Source organism: Emydura macquarii, unplaced genomic scaffold (genome assembly GCF_026122565.2).
Source record: "Emydura macquarii macquarii isolate MOO-44397 ecotype Brisbane River unplaced genomic scaffold, CSIRO-AGI_Emac_v2 contig_3295, whole genome shotgun sequence".
Lineage (NCBI taxonomy): Eukaryota > Metazoa > Chordata > Testudines > Chelidae > Emydura > Emydura macquarii.
Window position 1 is genome coordinate 3,541,174 of NW_027133432.1, and position 17,241 is coordinate 3,558,414.

Consider the following 17,241-nt stretch of genomic DNA (forward strand, 5'->3'; position numbering starts at 1 on the left):
AAATCTACTTAGGTTGGTCTCATGTCAAAATCATGAGTTGCTAGAAAAAGCAGCGTATATTCACACAGAACTGAGGCAATAGTTTAGCGCCTTGTAGCAATGATCTGTTTTTTGCTCTCTCTCATATGGCATCTGCAGAGCAACATCCTATAGATGCAGTTGTAGGTCGCTAAGCCATTTCAAGGCCTCCTCTGTGATGTAGGGGTTTGGGTTTTTTGCTACTCTACTTTTTTAGTGCTGTCATTCTGCTGCCACATTGAATCCTTCCTTCCCCTTCATTCTCTCCCTTCTTTCACAATCCCTTCTTCCTTTTCCTCTTCATTTCTCTCTCTCAAACTCATTGGCCTCTGTTCCATTCCTCCTTTCCTCTTAGTCTCCCTTCCTCCATCATTCTACCCTTTTCTTTCCTTCCATTCCATTTAACCTAGTTTTCTCCTGCAACTAACCTTATGTTCCTCCATTTTTCTGTTGTTCTGTATATACCTAGAATTTTCTCTAAGTTAACTCTTTAGAGCAACACGATCAAATAAGAGTGAATTAAATCAATTCACCCATAATGCTCAGCATAGTTAATAACACCTCCACCAAACCACTACATGCATATACTACCTGCTTCACTCAGCTCTCCTCCTCACCTCTCAGACACAAGTTTACCCATACTGTTCACACACAGTCCATTCCAGATGACCGATGCTTCTCACACCAGCTCCTGATATGCCTGATGACCATTTCAGAATGCCCTCCACTTCCCTCATCTCACATACTCTATTTGATTCTGTTGCCTTCCTCTGGATTGATTCTCCAGCAGCTTCTCCCCACTTCCCTCTCTAAGTGAGTCCCCCTCACAAATCATAAGAGCCCCACCATCCCTGCTCTAGTATTCAAGCAACTAATTATATAATCAAATCAATTCAAGAATGTGAGGACAAGTGCTCTGGGGAAAAAAATGAGTATATCCAGTATTTCTATTTAATCACTTTCCATACCACCCATCACAATAGTGTTTAAGCCTATCATCACAATTTCTGATAGAAGCAAGTATAGTACGAGAGAACAGAACCAGTTCTTACTGCCACAGTGGCAGCATTGTAAATACCCAAGAAAGATGGGAGGAAAGATGATGAAAGAAGATAGAAGATTGACAGAAAAGTGATGTAGGTACACATAGTTATCTAAATGTAAACTAATATTGATCTCCAAACTTGGAGATAAGGTCTTATTGATTTCAGCCCAATTCTCCAATTTGTTAAGGTCATTTTGAATTCATCCTCTCCTACCAAGTAGGTATCATCACAGATTTTATGAGCACACTCTCCACTCCATTAACCAACTCATTAATGAAAATATTGACTAGTACCAGAACCAGGACAGATCCCTGTGGGACCCCACCAGATATGTCCTTCCAGGCTGACAACTAGTCATTGATAACTATTCTTTGAGTACAGTTCTTTCAACCAGTTTTCATCATCATCAAACACATATGGTCAACTAAGGACCTTGAGAATCAAAAAACCAGAGAAATGATGGGTGGGAAGGGACATTGAGAGATCTCTGGGGGGTGCAGGAAGCTCTGCGCCCCGCCACCCTCCGCTCATCGTGAAAGGCTGGCCTGGAGTGCATTTACCTGCCGCTCCAGCCCTGCAGCCTGGCACCAGTTCAAATGGGGCAGCCTCACAGCCCCGGCCTGGGGGGCTGGGTAGGCCCTTCACGACGCATGGGGGGGCGCAAGACCGGAAGCGGGAGCAGCCTCCCCTCAGCCTCCTATGGTCCCCTACCCTCCGCCCATCATGAAGAGGCGACCCAGCGCCCTCCCCCCCAACAGGCTCGGGGGTGAGGCTGGTCCATGATCCAGGCCAGCACCAGGCTGTGGGGTTGGAGCATCCAGGCCGGCCCTTCACAACGGGTGGAAGAAGCAGGAGGCCAAGGGGCAGCTGCTCCTGCTTCTGCTCCCGCGGGCTTCCCCCTCACCCCCCCGTGCATTGTGAAAGGCCAGCCCGTGCCCCCCCTGCAGACTGGGGGGAGGTGAGACCACCCCCCATCTGAGTTGGTGCCAAGCTGTGGGGCTGGAGCGGTGGGTAAGTGTGGGGGGGAAGTGGCGTGCCAGGTCAGCCCTTCATGATGGGTGGGGGGTGCAGAAGGCTCTGAGGGACACCACTCAGTGCCTCCCCCCCACATGCCCAGTCACTCTGCCTAGGCCAGGGGCGGGTGAGGCTGCCCCATCCAAGCTGGCGACAGGCTGCAGGGCTGCAGCGGAAGAGGCAGGCACTGCACAACGGGTAAGTACGGGGGGGGGGCAGCAGAGCCAAGCCTCACGCCCCCCACTGGTACAGACCCCCCTCCCCGGGGCAGCTGGGGGGTGGTGCCAGGACCCCTCCTGCCCTGCATGAGGGGGGGGCGTGAGGCTGGAGGGGCCCCGTAAATGTAGGCTTGGACCCAGTGCGCCGGAGACCCTCTGTACGTCACTGTTTGAAGACTCTCATCAACCCCTTCCATCCCATCCCAGTCTTCTTTTCTCAAGACTAAACTTGGCCATTTTTTTAACCTTTCCTCATAGGTCAGCTTTTCTAAACCTTTTATCATTTTTGTTGCTCTCCTCTGCTCTCCAGTTTATCCACATCTTATCTAAAGTGCAGCATCCAGACATAATACTCCAGCTGAGGTCTCACCAGCACCTCACAGAGCAAGACAGTTACCTCTCGTGTCTTACATATGACACTCCTGTTAATATAAGACCATTGCACCTGCCAGAGTGACCACGTCTGAGGGCATTGACCAAGGCATCATGTAATGAAGTTTCCAGATCTGGCTCAATCCTGCAAATCCACAAATTTCTGGAGCAGCGCCCTGGGCAGTGCCAGATAGGGTCAGGATGTGCATCCTTTCACATGTCAATGGAGAGTTTGAGAGCATAGCGTTGGGGTGCTTTTGTCCATCCTGGCCACATGGCTCAAGAGCATGCCACACCAGTTTGTAATATAATGAGCGATGGAATGAAGGTCGGATCTTTGTGAGACTGCGACATTTCACACAAAGTCAAACAACTTTATGCTCAGGATTTTGTGCTGAGACCACCAGTGCTAGAATGCCTCTAGCCACTCCAAGTCCACCAGTAATAGAGTCCAGGTTTTTGACGCATATAGCTTGCTACTGAGGTAGATGAACTTATCAACGCTGTCCACGGTTCTTGGCCTCACTTCCTCCTAGGGTTCTGGTGGCTCCACTATAAGGTTCTGGACATCAACCAGGTTTGCACCCACTTTATAGTAATTTCATCTAGATCACATTTCCCTAGTTTGCTTATGATAATGTCATATGGACTGTGTCAAAAACCTTACTAAAATAAATATATATATATATATATATATATATATATATATATATATCTCATGTCTACAGCTTCCCTCCTCTCCACTAGACTAGTAACCCTGCCAAAGAAGGAAATTAGGTTGGTTTGCCATGATTTGTTCTTGACAAATCCATGTTGGCTATTACTTATAACCCTATTATCCTCTAGGTGCTTACAAACTGATTGTTTAATAATTTGTTCCAGAATCTTTCCAATTACCAAAGTTAGGCTGACTGGTCTATAATTCCCTGGGTCCTCTTTGTTCCCATTTTTGAAGGTGGGTGCTCTGTTTGTCCTCCTCCAGCCCTCTGAATTCTCACCCATTCTTCAGGAGCTCTCAAAGAGAATTGCTAATGGTTCCAAGATTACTTCAGCTAATTCCTTGGAGTGGAACTGCTAGACTGGAAAGGGTGGTGGAAGCAGGCTAGATCTGGTGCTGCTAGAAAAGAGGAGTTTGGGGACAGGGGCTTGCACTCTTTGAAAAGAGAGGGATGGTGGTGGTGGAAGTGGAGATTATGATCAGAGGCAAGTGAGACAAGAGTGGGAGTAGATCTGAGGATAAAGGGTGAAGAAGACAGGAGATTGGAAAGGAATGAAAGCTAGACCATTGTGGGAAGTGGAGGAGGACATAGATGGAAAGGAGAAGGAGAGAAAGATAAGGAAAGAGTGAATGTCAGATACTGACAGAGAGAGAAATGTATAGAGTAGAATTGTAGAATAGAATATATTAATATAGAATAGAAGGAAAGAAAAGTGGAGTGAAAGGAAAGAGTAAGGAAAGGCTGTAATAATTTACAAATCTTAATATATAGTAGAAAGATGAATGGTAAAATGCTACAACAAAATACCTGTAAGTAGTGCTAGAGTATGTTCTAAGTACATGCATGTACACACTATCTGAATTTGTTAATAAAGGGGAATTTCCCTATGTCTTCTGGAGATCATCCCTTTTTGGGGCTATGATTACCTAAATTTCCCCTTAGCAAACAGAATAATAATTAACCCTTAAAGCCTTCAACGTGGACAGAGAGGCCCAGTGGTGCCAGTGGAAAAAGGGTTTACAAGCAGCTCCTGTTTCAAACCTGACAAACTCACTACACTTAATATACCACTTTCGTGATATTTATCCATGAAGAGTAGCATATGAGGTGCCTAATGAAAGATTGTAACTTATCAGTACTCATTCTCAATGTGAGATGTGTAGAGATAATATTTAAAGAATAATGTAACTATATTGAAAAACTATGCCATATGGTCTTAAAGTAAAAGTTATTCACTAGGGAATCATATGTTTCAATGATGGCCATTCAAGAGGGATGGAATTATCACCCCTCCCTGCTCAGCCAGTGATTTAATGCAAGGTTCAATTGTCTACCTTTGCCCCATCCCAGAACAACTATCAAATGAATAACTATCAAATACAACTGCAAACAATTGAAACCACTTGGAGCTAAAAAGGAACATTACAATAGACAGGGGAATCACCCTGGAAGAGAATAAAGGCAAAAGACAGATGCAGTATATCACAGGGTGCAGAAAGACACTCTGCATCCATTCACTGAAGAGACATCTTGTTGTGTGGGAGTGTTTCATGAAAGATTGGATCCAGACTCCTGTGAAGCCAGCCAGCTCTACAACAGACTGAACTTTGGACGGGTGGTGGTGGGGGGGGGAACCTAAGCCCTAGTTCACATTTTATTATTTTATTATGTATTGTAATCATTTGTTTCCTTCACTCTCTTGTTTCAAGTGGAACCTCTATTCTTTCATAAATAAACCTTCTTTTGTTTTATTTTAAGTGTTGTGCATTACACAGGAGCAGTGATTTAAGATAAAACTGGTAAACTGGGGTACACGGCTCCTTGGGGAGCAGAGGATCTAGGATTTCGGTGTGTAGCCAGTGCCAGGGGCTGGATATCACAGGGGACTTGGAGACTGGGATGCACCTACCGTTAACCTGCAACAGGAAGACAGGGCTGGAATAGCCCAGAGGAGAGTGCTTGAGTGGCTGAAAGGCTAGCATTGTTAAGGTGCTGACACCCAGCTACCACAAGAAAGACTCCCTCTTGCTGGATGCCGGGGTAACAAGGTGACTCATAGCCCTGGGTACCCTAAGAACCATCCCAACATACCTCTCATTGATATGCCCAAAACAACAGATGGATGAATCATGCAGATGCCCTGAATTCAACAAGTCCTAGTTCTGCCAGACCAGAGAAAGAAGTGAGTTCATTAGGCCTTGCCTATATGGGGGATGGGTCCCCATTTCAGCCACTAGCGGAAACAGCCAGTGTAGCTGCATCACTTAGCAGAGACTGGGAGAACCACAATTTACACCAACACAGTTTATTCCAATTTCAAGAAAAGGAAAGCTCCATGGGTGCAATTAGTGGCTTTGTCTGCTAGCTGTAGGGGTCTGTGCTAGTGCAGCCACATCAACGGCTGAGCAATGATGCGAATCTCAGTGTAGCCAAAACCTTCGTCAAGGACTCCAATGGAAAATGCCCTGCCATCAGCCCCAGCTTTTTATTACTGGAGGTAATATTTTATTTTATTTATTTTATTTTAATACTTAAAAATATTTTAAGTGGTATTTTAACATAAATGATTAATTTAGGCCCTGATCGTGTAACTGGATCTGCACAGACATGCTCTGCACCCACATGGATCTGCCTGTAGAAGTATTCAGGGCCTCAAGAAGTATTTTCCACTGTCGAAGGAGAGCAAGAGACGTTAAATGTAACTGGTAACCTCTGAGCGGTATCTGATATATAGAAGTTCCACACTAGGGAATCATGCTAACACAGAGGATATAACTAGAGGGTTGAGTGGAAAGGTGCTTCCACTTTAGTTGGTGAGAAGTGCAGATTTTAAGCTTGGGAAACAGCTTCCTACATCTGTCTGGCAACAGACAAAAACCTGGCTCTTAAATGATTTTCCTTAAAAAAAAAATTATTCCTTGTGGAGTACTGTGTTTGCAAATGAGATTTTATTATTGTTTTTTTTAACTGAAATAGGAGAGAGGCTGGTTAAAATGTGTACATGCTGCTTCCTGTTTCCTTTCAGGCCCTCAATCAGGAAATGTTTAAAATCAGGGTGGGTATTGCTGTAGATTAATGACTGCTGTTTGGAAAGTATAGAGGAAATATTTTCTTGCCAGTACAAACATATACATTTATCAGACTTAAAGCCTGTGCACCACAGATAGGATGACACCTTAGCTGGAATGATCCACGATGCCTGTGCTGCTCTGTAATGGTAATCTATGCCTTTTCTTCTATGTCATTGAAATCAATGAAACTGTCAGGCACAGGGATATTATTCTTTCATGTTGGACTGTTTGTAGTTAAGGTTCTTTTTCTTTTTAAATCGGTTTTTCATGATTTAAAAACCTGTTGACATTTTTTCATGCTGTTATGGGGGACACAGCCCATGCAAATTGTTTACGCATATGTATGAGATGTGTGGTTAAAGACTGCATAATCTCTACTTGTTTTCTGTAAGCAGGAAAATACTGCAGAATAATAACTATTGTATCAAGCTGTGTGGCTTTTTAAATTAGTTCCTGGCATGAGCTTGTTTATTTCTTATTCTCTCCTGGAAAGGCTGTCCTTAAGATTCCCCTGCCCATGTATATTGGGAAGAACTCTAATTACTGCAAGTTTGTATATGCATTTTTTCCTTCTGCTTTCTTACAGAATAAGGTTTAGGCACTGGTGACTTTAGTGGTTTATGAAAACCTATTCTGTAAACTCAGTAAGTAGATATGGCCAAGCTAGAAAATTTGAGGACAGACAAATCAAAGTGTCTGACTTGGCTCTAGGATCCAAAACTCAAGAGAGCTACTGGAGGTCATTGTCGGTTTTTTAAAAAGTTATAAATATCACTGTTAGGAGATGTCCCTATAGCTTGTTAGCATTTTCACCCCCTGGAGCAGAAGCTAGGAATGCACATCCCATATTAAGGTTTCATTATCAATAATGACAGCAATGCAACAAAGTTCTGAGGGTTGCAGCATTGTCAGAAGTATGATAAATTGAATCCTTTGCCTGGTAGATGTTAAAGACTTTAGGGCACTTTTTGCAAAGATACTGGTAATCCTAGATGCAAAACCTGCAATCATTCTCTCAACAAAACCCTGTCACATTTGCCTATATAATGTTTGTTCTGCTGGTATTTCAATGGTTCCCAAAGAAAATGCAGGCAGGCTGTACACCCTATTTTGCATATCCTATTTTGCATGGACCCTGGCTTGAGATCTCAAGTAGGAAAGGTGCTTTATAAAGCACCTAAACCATGACGCCAGAGAATACTGTGGCTAACAGGAGTCTCCTGTTCTGGAGACAAGATAGCAATGTCAGCTGAACAATCCAGAAGGTCTGAAGATCAAGCTAAACCCATAATTTGATTTGGCTCTATGAATCAAAACAAAGTCAAGCCACTACGGTTAACTACACACACCAGAAAAAGAAAACACATAAAATGATACAGTGTAGTAGGTCACTGTGACAGCCAGGGAGTAATGCCAGAATATTCTCCCTGGCATGATTCTTCTTTGGCTTGTCCTCATTTATGGTCACAACACCAGACTCTCATCTCAAACCAGGCTTCTTTTGCTTGCCCTCTCTATTAACAATTCAACACATTTAGCATAACTGGGTAAATAATTCTAACTGGGTTTTGAAGCCATATTAAAAATCCTATGGATTAATAATGAATACTTTCTACTACAATAGCACTTTCCTTCAGAGGATCTCACCATGCTTCACAAAAGATGAAAAGAATTTACTTTCCAGTCCTCTCATGGGGTAGGTAAGTATCAGTAGAGTCTAAGCTCTTTGTGGGGCTCTCATTTGTTGCACAGTGTCAACTACAATCTTGACTGAGGACTTTGAATGCTACTGCAGTTCAGATGGCGATTATGCTAAGTTCCCATATGAGGATAATGGGCAGATGGATGGGCTTTTAATCTTTCTGTACCCTCTTTGTAAAGTGAGAGACAAAGATTGAAGACCCAGCTGTGCTCCAGCAAAGTCCACAGGAACTTACATGAATGGGAGCAGGAGAAGACCGTAAGTGACTTAACTGAAGTTAGACAGGATTCTACAACAAAGCCAAGAATAGAAGCAGATCTCCTGCCACCTAGGCTTGTGCCTTAACTTCATTCTTCTCTCATCAGTGATACATGCAAACCACTGAACTGATTTCTGCTTAAATCTTTCAGGAAAATGTACATGTGCTAAATCATTAGCCAGGTCAGACTGGAGCCGTGTGACAGTTTTGCTTTGCAAGGATTAACGTGCACAAACTGATATTTTCAAACATAGTTGCAAATCTCATCCAAGGTGAAATTTTTCCATTTTTAGCAGTGCACATGACTAGTGAAATTCCCTACAAGCAATAACATGACATTTTGTAAAACTGAATCAGACAGAATTTCATTCTCTTTATTTCCATTTGTCATTGAAAAATGACAGTTGTATTCCTCTGGAAAGGTGCCTTTTTTTGTGACAAAGTTGAAAACAAAAGAACAATTTAGTTTCTTCCACTAAATGGAAAAAAACCTGTTTTTTCTTCTCTGTCAGCAAGATTTTTTTTTCTTTTATACGTATCTACTGAGAAAGCAATCAATCAATGCACCTTAGACTGTGCCTTGGTATTTTGGTGGTACTATGTGGCATGGAATAATAGCGTTCAGTAATGAGCTCAGGCCTCATGTTTTAGCAGAGGTGTTGTAACTCAGGTTTCTCTCTGAACTGAAAGGTTGATCTCTCACAAAATAATTGTTTCCTGCCAGTGGATTAATGAGGAGGCAACAGGGGTCAGCCCAAAATTAAAGAAAAAGAACTGTGAATGTGGCTTTCAGGAAAGGCAGGGCACTAAAAATGTGCTGTGTAATAGTGGTTCAGCGGAAAGAAGAAGTGGCTGGGGATAAAACCTCTGACTTCATTTAAACTGCACATGTGTACTTTTAGAAGAAATGCTGAGAGGGGATGACCACTATGGAAAGAAATCCCATTCCCCCTGTTATAGCACTACCCCATCTGTAATCAATCTGAAAAAAGGAGAAGATATAGAAGAGTTACATAAGAGAGAGGATTTTTTATTTACCTGCAGTTCTCCTTCCATTATACTGAGGAGCCGGATCAAGTCCTCTTTGGAAAGCTCTATGGATTTCTTGTTCTTTCGTTCACTAGGTGCTGGTGATTTTACGTGTCGTTTTACAGTTCCTGAGACCATGACCTCATCTTCCTTTCGATGAGATTTGTTCTTTTTCTTGGCATCTTCTTGAAAATTTTCATTCTCTGTGTTGTTGATGATGGGCTTAGAACTGGAGAAATGCCCATTAGGGGATCTTTCTCCACCTTGGTTTCGGGATCTCATCCCCACCTAGAAAGAGAAAATTATAAAGATGCATTTTTAACCATGTAAAACTATTTACACAAACACTCGATCTACAGCAGAATTATTGCCAAGAAGAGCCATCTTTTTAGTCTGAATACCAAGATTAATGTCATGCTCAGCGCTGAAAAGCTCACCCATATCAATAAACTTGACTTTGGAAGCCAATGAATCAAAATATTGATCATGAATTTAATAGAGCCTTAAAGTAGGGTAACCATACTTGTTAGCCTGCCAGGGTACTGATGTGAGTTACAATCTGTGGTGCTTAAAAAGCGGTCGGAAACTGGTAAGTAAAATTTTCCAGTCTCTTAATTTCTGTGAATCTGTTGGTTCACTGTAAGAAAAATTGAGAGCACACCACTTTTGAGTCAAATCTTGTTTTAACATGAGAGTTAGCTGAAAGATAAGCCTGTAATTAATATTTATAAAAGCATATACCTTGAGTGTAAGTTTTCTTACAGACAGAGTGAGATGGAATGTGACAAAGTAGGATAATTCTCCAGCTTCTCACCTGTGGACTGTTAGGCTTAATGTTGGTAACTAAGATAACACTCTTATGCAGATCCTTTTAATCTTTTCCAGTCTTAATTATTGTGACATCAACCTCTCCATCCTTCCTAACACCTACATCACCTTCCTGGGTCAGACTAAACACAGCTGTTAAAATAATCTATTCTGTATGTCATTCTGACCGCAGAAACACCCTGTTTAATCCCTTCATTTGGCCTCCTTTAACTATATCAAGTTGAAACTGCTTGTCCTCACCTTCAAGACTCTTCACCAAACTATCCATCCCTACATGTCTGCTCTTACATATTGCCTCCCATGCAGTTTTCAAGTTTGCCAAGAACAGCCTCATCTGCCTGTTTGTTGGCTTCTCTCACAAACATCTTTGTCTTCTTCCCTTATGTCCCTCAAGCATGGAATTCCCTCCTTGATCTGATCAATGAGGTCATTATCCTCTTTTCCATCAAATCTTTTGAGACTCATCTATGTCAGTTAGTTAATTTACGGCTTATGGGAGAAGATGGGACTTGTTGATACTCACTTCATCCATTTACAATTATGAAAAACAAAGTTTGCAAATGTATAGTCAAGTGTATATATTCTGACATATATCCCTACCCTCCCACCCTTCATACATCACTTAGTTATGGTATGCAGTTTGAGACAAGGACTGGGTCTTCATAAATATTTGTACAGTGCCTATCACAATGAGACTCCAATTATGATTTGGACTCTGGATGCTACTGTAATAGAACTATAAAATAGTAACAATGAATTTTGAGGCTTGTTTCTGGGCTAAATTCAGAGCTAAGAAGTAACGAGGTATAAGTTAGACTCCCTTAAATAACTTGGTCTCCTAAAACTCAGAGTTCCTTAAACTTACTTATTAATGTGTAACAGAGTATAAACTGGTGTAATTTATGAGCTGAACAGTCAGAAGAAGGCATAAGAAGGTTTAAGTTAAAGTAAGGAGGGGCCTGTTCAACTTTATTACACACTTCCTGTTTCTTTTTGTGCAAGACTTCTATTTTCTGGCCCTTTATTGTGTGAGTTAAGCCAATTTAGACTCTGATAGTTTCAGAAGGCAGATTCAGAACTAACATGTAAAGGGTCTGAAGATAGAATAAGTGGGAGTGAGTTGAAGGGAGCTTAGAGTACTCCTGGGATAATTCTGCACAACTGCGCATGTGCAGAATTCATGTTCCCCGCAGATTTCTTTGCTTACTTGCAAAAAAATTACTTTCTGATGGGGAAGCAAAGGGAAGCCACGAGAGTGGTCACGCGACCCTCCCCAGCGGGTGCATCACTGCCCTCCCCCCTCCTGCTCCCATCGTTTCTCAACTGTGAGGGAGGGGTCACTATACAGGAAGCTGCACCCTTATCCACCCAACCCCTGTGCATCCGGACCCCCCATACTCAAGCTCCCCACCACGCCGCACCTCACCCCCTTCATCCAGAGCCCCCCTGCACCTGAACCCCCCTACAGAACCAACCCCCCTGAATCCAGACCCCCACCCCTGCATCCAGACCATCCCCTACTGAACCCCCCACTTGAACCTCCATCCCGACAAGGCTCACCCACCCTACACCTGGATCAACCCAACAAGCCCCCTGCACCCAGGCTTCAACCCTACCACTACTACCCAACCATCTGTCTCCAGACCCCCAACCCACAAAGACCCAATCTCTCAGCAGCCAGGCCCTGTGCTGAACCCCGCACAACCAGATCCAGCCAATCCCCATCCCCCCCACATCCATTCCTCCTGCTAAGCCCCAACCACCTTCAACTGGATCCCCCTGCACCAGGATCCCCCACTGAGTCACCCACACCCAGATTGCTCCACACAGAATCCTGTCACCCCACACAAGGATTCCCCCCTCCACACACACACATTAAGCCCCTCTACACTTGAATCCTGCTGTGCTGAGCCTGCCTGCCTATGCCTGGTGCTCCTGGCATGGCGGGGCAGGGCCCCAGGGTGTTGTTTCTGGGGCAGGCCTGGCCCTTGCGCTGTATCAGGGTCAGGTGCAGCCTCACTGCCAAGTCTGTGTGTGGCAGGGGGGTGGGGAGGGTCACTGCAGGGTGATCTCCCACCTCCATGTAGCCAGTGGCCTGTGCTTCCGACTACCATGCTGGAGCCTCCACATTTATGTATTGACATATAAAATTTGCAGTATTTTGCAGAATTTTAAAATATTGTGTGTAGAATTTTTACTTTTTGGCACAGGATTTTGGATTTTTTGCACGGAATTGCCTCAGGAGTACTAGAGGGAGCATAAGCAGAACAAGCTGCTTGAGGGACCTGGAGGAAGGTGTTAAGTAACAGTATCTTAGATACTCTCTAGACTTTCTTGGACATTCTTAGGACTTGATTCTCTGATCACTTATACTAGGGTAAAACAGATATAATTTTGATATGCATGTTAGTAAGAGTAGAATCAGGCTCCTAAATTCTGAATTTAGTTTGCACTTTGTTATCTAGTCACAGGACATGATTTTCAGCATCACAAATACCACCAGTTTCGCATAATTGCCAATCTGTATTGATAAGAATCCCAGAAGTAGCAGATCAGTAATGACAATGCAAATCTTAAAGTACACTGGCAAATCAGTCTGGGTAATCTTATACAGAACCTAGAAGGGCTTGCACTTTACTTGACTTTAGCCAATGCTATAAATATCTTGTTTAGATTAGCCTTAATTTTTGATAATGTCAGCACACTGTGCCTGATTCTCTTTTCATTTTCATCTAGTATACACTGATTTAATGCCATTGAATTCAATGAAGTCTATGCTGATTTACACCAAAGTAAATGAGAAGAGAATCCAGCCCAGTGTTTTTAAGCAAGAGAGTTTTGTAATGAGGTTGTTTACATTGTAGAGTTATTTCCACCCAAACAATATGTGATACAGGTATACAATAGCTATTAACTTCCTGAATGTTTACACAGCATATTATTCATCAAACAGGTTTAGCTTAATCACAAGAACTGTGTTTTCTAAAAACAGATCTCCATTATGAGCATGAACAATACCTGAGGAGCTCAGGAAATCTTTTGGGTCTCAGGTTTGTAATGGAAAAATAAACATTGTACTATGTTTCCTTTCAGATAGGGCTATTCAGTTTGTTTAGTTGTAATGGGTTTTAAACTCCACAACCATGTTTCCTCTTCAAGACGGAGCACTTGGGATTTACTTTGTCTCTATTTTCTATGTATTTCCTTCTGAGTCCCTCTGGTTTGCAGCCTCCAGCCACAAGAGCACCTAAAACAGGCCCATTTTTCATGGTTTAGACTCAGGAGTGAAAGATTTCATGGTTTTAGAGCATCCTATATGCTTTATGAATAAGTCTTTCAGATCATTTTATATATATATAAATATATATATGTTTTCAAGTGGAAACCAGATTGTTATATTACACAGTGCTCTAGTTAATAACATATTACGTAGTGATCTCTGCAGAAAGATGACTAAAGCTTTAGAACTGAAGGTGCACAGAGTAGTTAAATTTAACTCATGACCAGTTGAGTAATGGACATACGAGCCATCCACCTCAACTGTGCCAAAAAAGACTAGATAAGGGTAACTGTGTATGTCAGATTAACTGAGGGGTTTCATGTTGCTTTCTTGGGTCACATCATTCTGGGGCATATTAACAGGAGCCTCATATATAAGATATGGGAGGTAATTGTCCCTCTCTACTCAGCACTGGTGAGACCTGAGCTGGAGTGCTATGTCCAGTTCTTGGTGCCATACTTTAGGAAAGATGTGGACAAACTGTAGAGAGTCCAGAGAAGAGCAACAAAAATGATAAAAGGTTTAAAAAACCAGACCTAAGTGGAAAGGATAAAAAAGGGGTATGTTTAGCTTTGAGAAGAGAAGACTGAGGCAGAACCTGGTAACAGTCTTTTTATAAAGAGTACGGTGATCAATCATTTTCCACGTCCACTGAAGGCAGGACAAAAAGTCATGGGCTTAATCTTCAGCAAGGGTGGTTTTGGTTAGCTATCAGGAAAATCTTTCTAAATATAATAGTAGTTAAGCTCTGCAATAGGCTTCCAAGGGAGGCCATGGAATTCCCATAATTGGAAGTTTTTATGAACAAGTTTGACAAACACTTGTCAGGGATGGCCTAGGTATACTTGATCCTGCCTCAGTGCCAGGGGATGGACTTGATGATCTCTCAAGGTCCCTTCCAGCCCTACATTTCTATGATGCTATTATAATATGATAGAATCACTTTGTTGTCAAAGTCTAAACAACAATTCACATAGGATAGTAATTGAGCAACTAACTGTAGGCTCACAAGCATGTGACAGCAAAATAGCTAGCATCCACTTAGACATAGTTAATAAAATCTGGAGCCAGATTCTCAACTGCTGTAAATCAACATAGCTCCATGGAAGATATCTGTCAAATGTAATTTAAAAAATGCTAATATTGCATGTAGATTAATCAATAATCCCAGATTTTCATATTAACTACCAAACTGAGAATTTGCTTGCAATGGTGCTAAAGGAATCAATTATTAAAACCTTAATTGACTTTTTGATATTTCTTTAGCATATGTAATTTTATTTTGCATTAAATTTGAGATTGAAGTAGGTGTGGCAGGCATTCAACTACATTCACAAACACTAAATAAACAATCTTTTAAGGTGTAAATTCACCAACATAAATGTAATTTTAAAACCTCCTCTGCCTATATCTTAAATTCTTTCCTTCATTAAGCCCTTGTTGAGTGCTAAGATGTTGTATGCTGGTGCCAGAGATGCAGATGAACTCAGTATTAAATGACAGTAGCAAGGACTGAAGTTTTGATACTCTGCTTTATAGAGCACTCTGAGACTAAGGGCCAAGTTTACTGGTATGCTCTGGCTGCTTTGCAGTGCTCTGGTGATGCAAAACAGCTGTAAACTTGACTCAGCTAAGGCTGCTCTCTTAATTAGAACAGTGCAAAACAGACAGAACATATTGGTGAATCTGGCCTGAAGATTTTGTCTTGGAATGATAAGTATTATTATTTTGGACCCAGGGTACCATTCTTTTCTATTTCTGATAACATGGTGACCTAAACAAAAACCGTTTCTGAATTGTTGCATGATACTTCAGGGTTATGCTAAGTGTGTAACTGCCTGAGACCACATTACCTGACCTATTTGTTGCCCCATCACAGTTCTACCTCCATGCCTCACATATTGATTTTGGGGACCGAGCCAGTCCCAATTCTAGTCATAGGTGCTGGAACTGGGGGTGTGGCAGAATCCCCTGGTTTGAAACAGTTTCCATCATGTGACACATGGCACCCCATGTACACCCTGATGATGTGGTTGTGTATCATTCATGTTCACCCTTATCATGTGACTGTGTATTGTTTAATGCAAAGTATATCATGTAAGGTATTTTTGGAATGCTCGTGACATGCTGAACATTATTGTTATAGTAGTATGTTTCTTGGAATGTCATGTGTATGGTTATGTAATATTCCCAAATGTGTGTCTCACGTGGCTTGAATAGATCCAGGCACACACTAAAAGCAGAGGTAATTTGCGCCTCGCTGAGGCATGCATAAAACAACTCAACTCTTCCAGGAACAATGGACTGGTCTAAGTATCTGATAAGATGATGCTCATCTGACTCAAATGGAGGAAGCCATGCCGGACATTACCAATCATCTGACCCCAAGAGATGGCAGAGGCAACCTGTTAAAGGAAGAGGAATTTTGGTCTCTTGAGCTCTCTCTTGCAATCCATCTACAAGACAACATCAAGACTGTCCTCGGGGAGCCGGGACAACCAGCCTGTGGTGAGCATTATCTAACTTTGGGAAACAACTGGAAGTATTAAGCTTAGTTTAGGATGTGATTTGCTTTTATTTCTTTCTGATCAAATCTGATTTATATTCCTCTGTCTTATAATCACTTAATTTTTCTGTACTTAAATTTATTTGTTTATTTTATCTAAAGCAGTGCAAGTGGTTTGAGTGTGCGTAGAGACCTCATTTAGACTGACAGAGCTAGTGCATATCAATTTCTTTGATAAACTGACTAACCAATGAGCTTGCAGAATCCAGTGGGCAGCACTGAACTCTGTAAAATGGTAGTTCCTAGGGTTGCATCTGGGACTGGGGATAATGGCTGGGGGGGTCACACCATTGCATAATCTCATGAGTGGCTGGCCAGGAGTACTCATTCACTAAATCAGGGACTGCTTGCTTCCAGGTGGCTGTGTGTGGGTTGACCCAGGAGTGGGGGATTCACACAACCAGGCAAGTGCAAGATGGGCCCCATGAGTGGAGGGATTAGAGTGACATATACCAGTCCAGATTGCAGAGGGGAATGTCACACATCATATACAGGGTTTACAGTTTTGTTCAATGGCTTTCAGCACTCCCACTATGCAAATTGTTCCAGCACCACTGCTTCACATCCTCCTGCTGCCTGCACTCCCCACACGACACAGCACCCCAAATCTGAGGCTGAAGGGAGTGTGTACCCTGAAGAAATAGTGCAGATGTAGATTATTTACACTATGTGAGTTTAGTGTTTACATTTAACCCTCTGCTTGTTCCTTCCCCCACCATGCAGTTTCTTAAACTAAGGCCCAGGCTGCCAGCTTCTACTCAAACAAGGAGTTGTATGACTCATCCCATTGACTTCAATCTTTACTGACTACTTGAGTGAGTACATATTTGCAGGACTGAGCTCTATAAATGGGCTGGTAAGTGCTTCAAGACTGCAGAGTGATATTCACTCTTTTATTTGTCTATTAAGCACCACAGTACTCTATAAATAATAAGTAAAAGACGAAAGCTGTGATTATTTACTTGAATCTATATTGTTGTTCTGGGCATAGATTCTTCAGTTTTCACAAATCAACAACATAAACAAGTTTTATGAAATGTTCTTTACATTATTTTTATTGTAAGAATTCTTTGTTAGGAATTTGCTGGGTAGAACGTCAGCAGAGGCTAGACTACATAT

The 17,241-nt window shown here is 42.2% G+C and overlaps 1 protein-coding gene across 5 annotated transcripts in view; it reads right to left on the reverse strand.

Annotated features, from left to right (window-relative positions):
- Nucleotides 1–17,241, reverse strand: part of FILIP1 (filamin A interacting protein 1) — a 139,292-nt gene that overhangs the window by 72,682 nt on the left and 49,369 nt on the right. For all 5 annotated transcript variants that reach the window (XR_010917108.1, XM_067532681.1, XM_067532678.1 and 2 more), the window contains one exon: nt 9,458–9,736. Coding sequence is in view for 4 of the 5 variants with exons in the window: in XM_067532681.1 (XP_067388782.1) it covers nt 9,458–9,730 (273 nt within the window). In the remaining variant the exon portion in view is untranslated. The remainder of the gene's footprint in view (nt 1–9,457; nt 9,737–17,241) is intronic.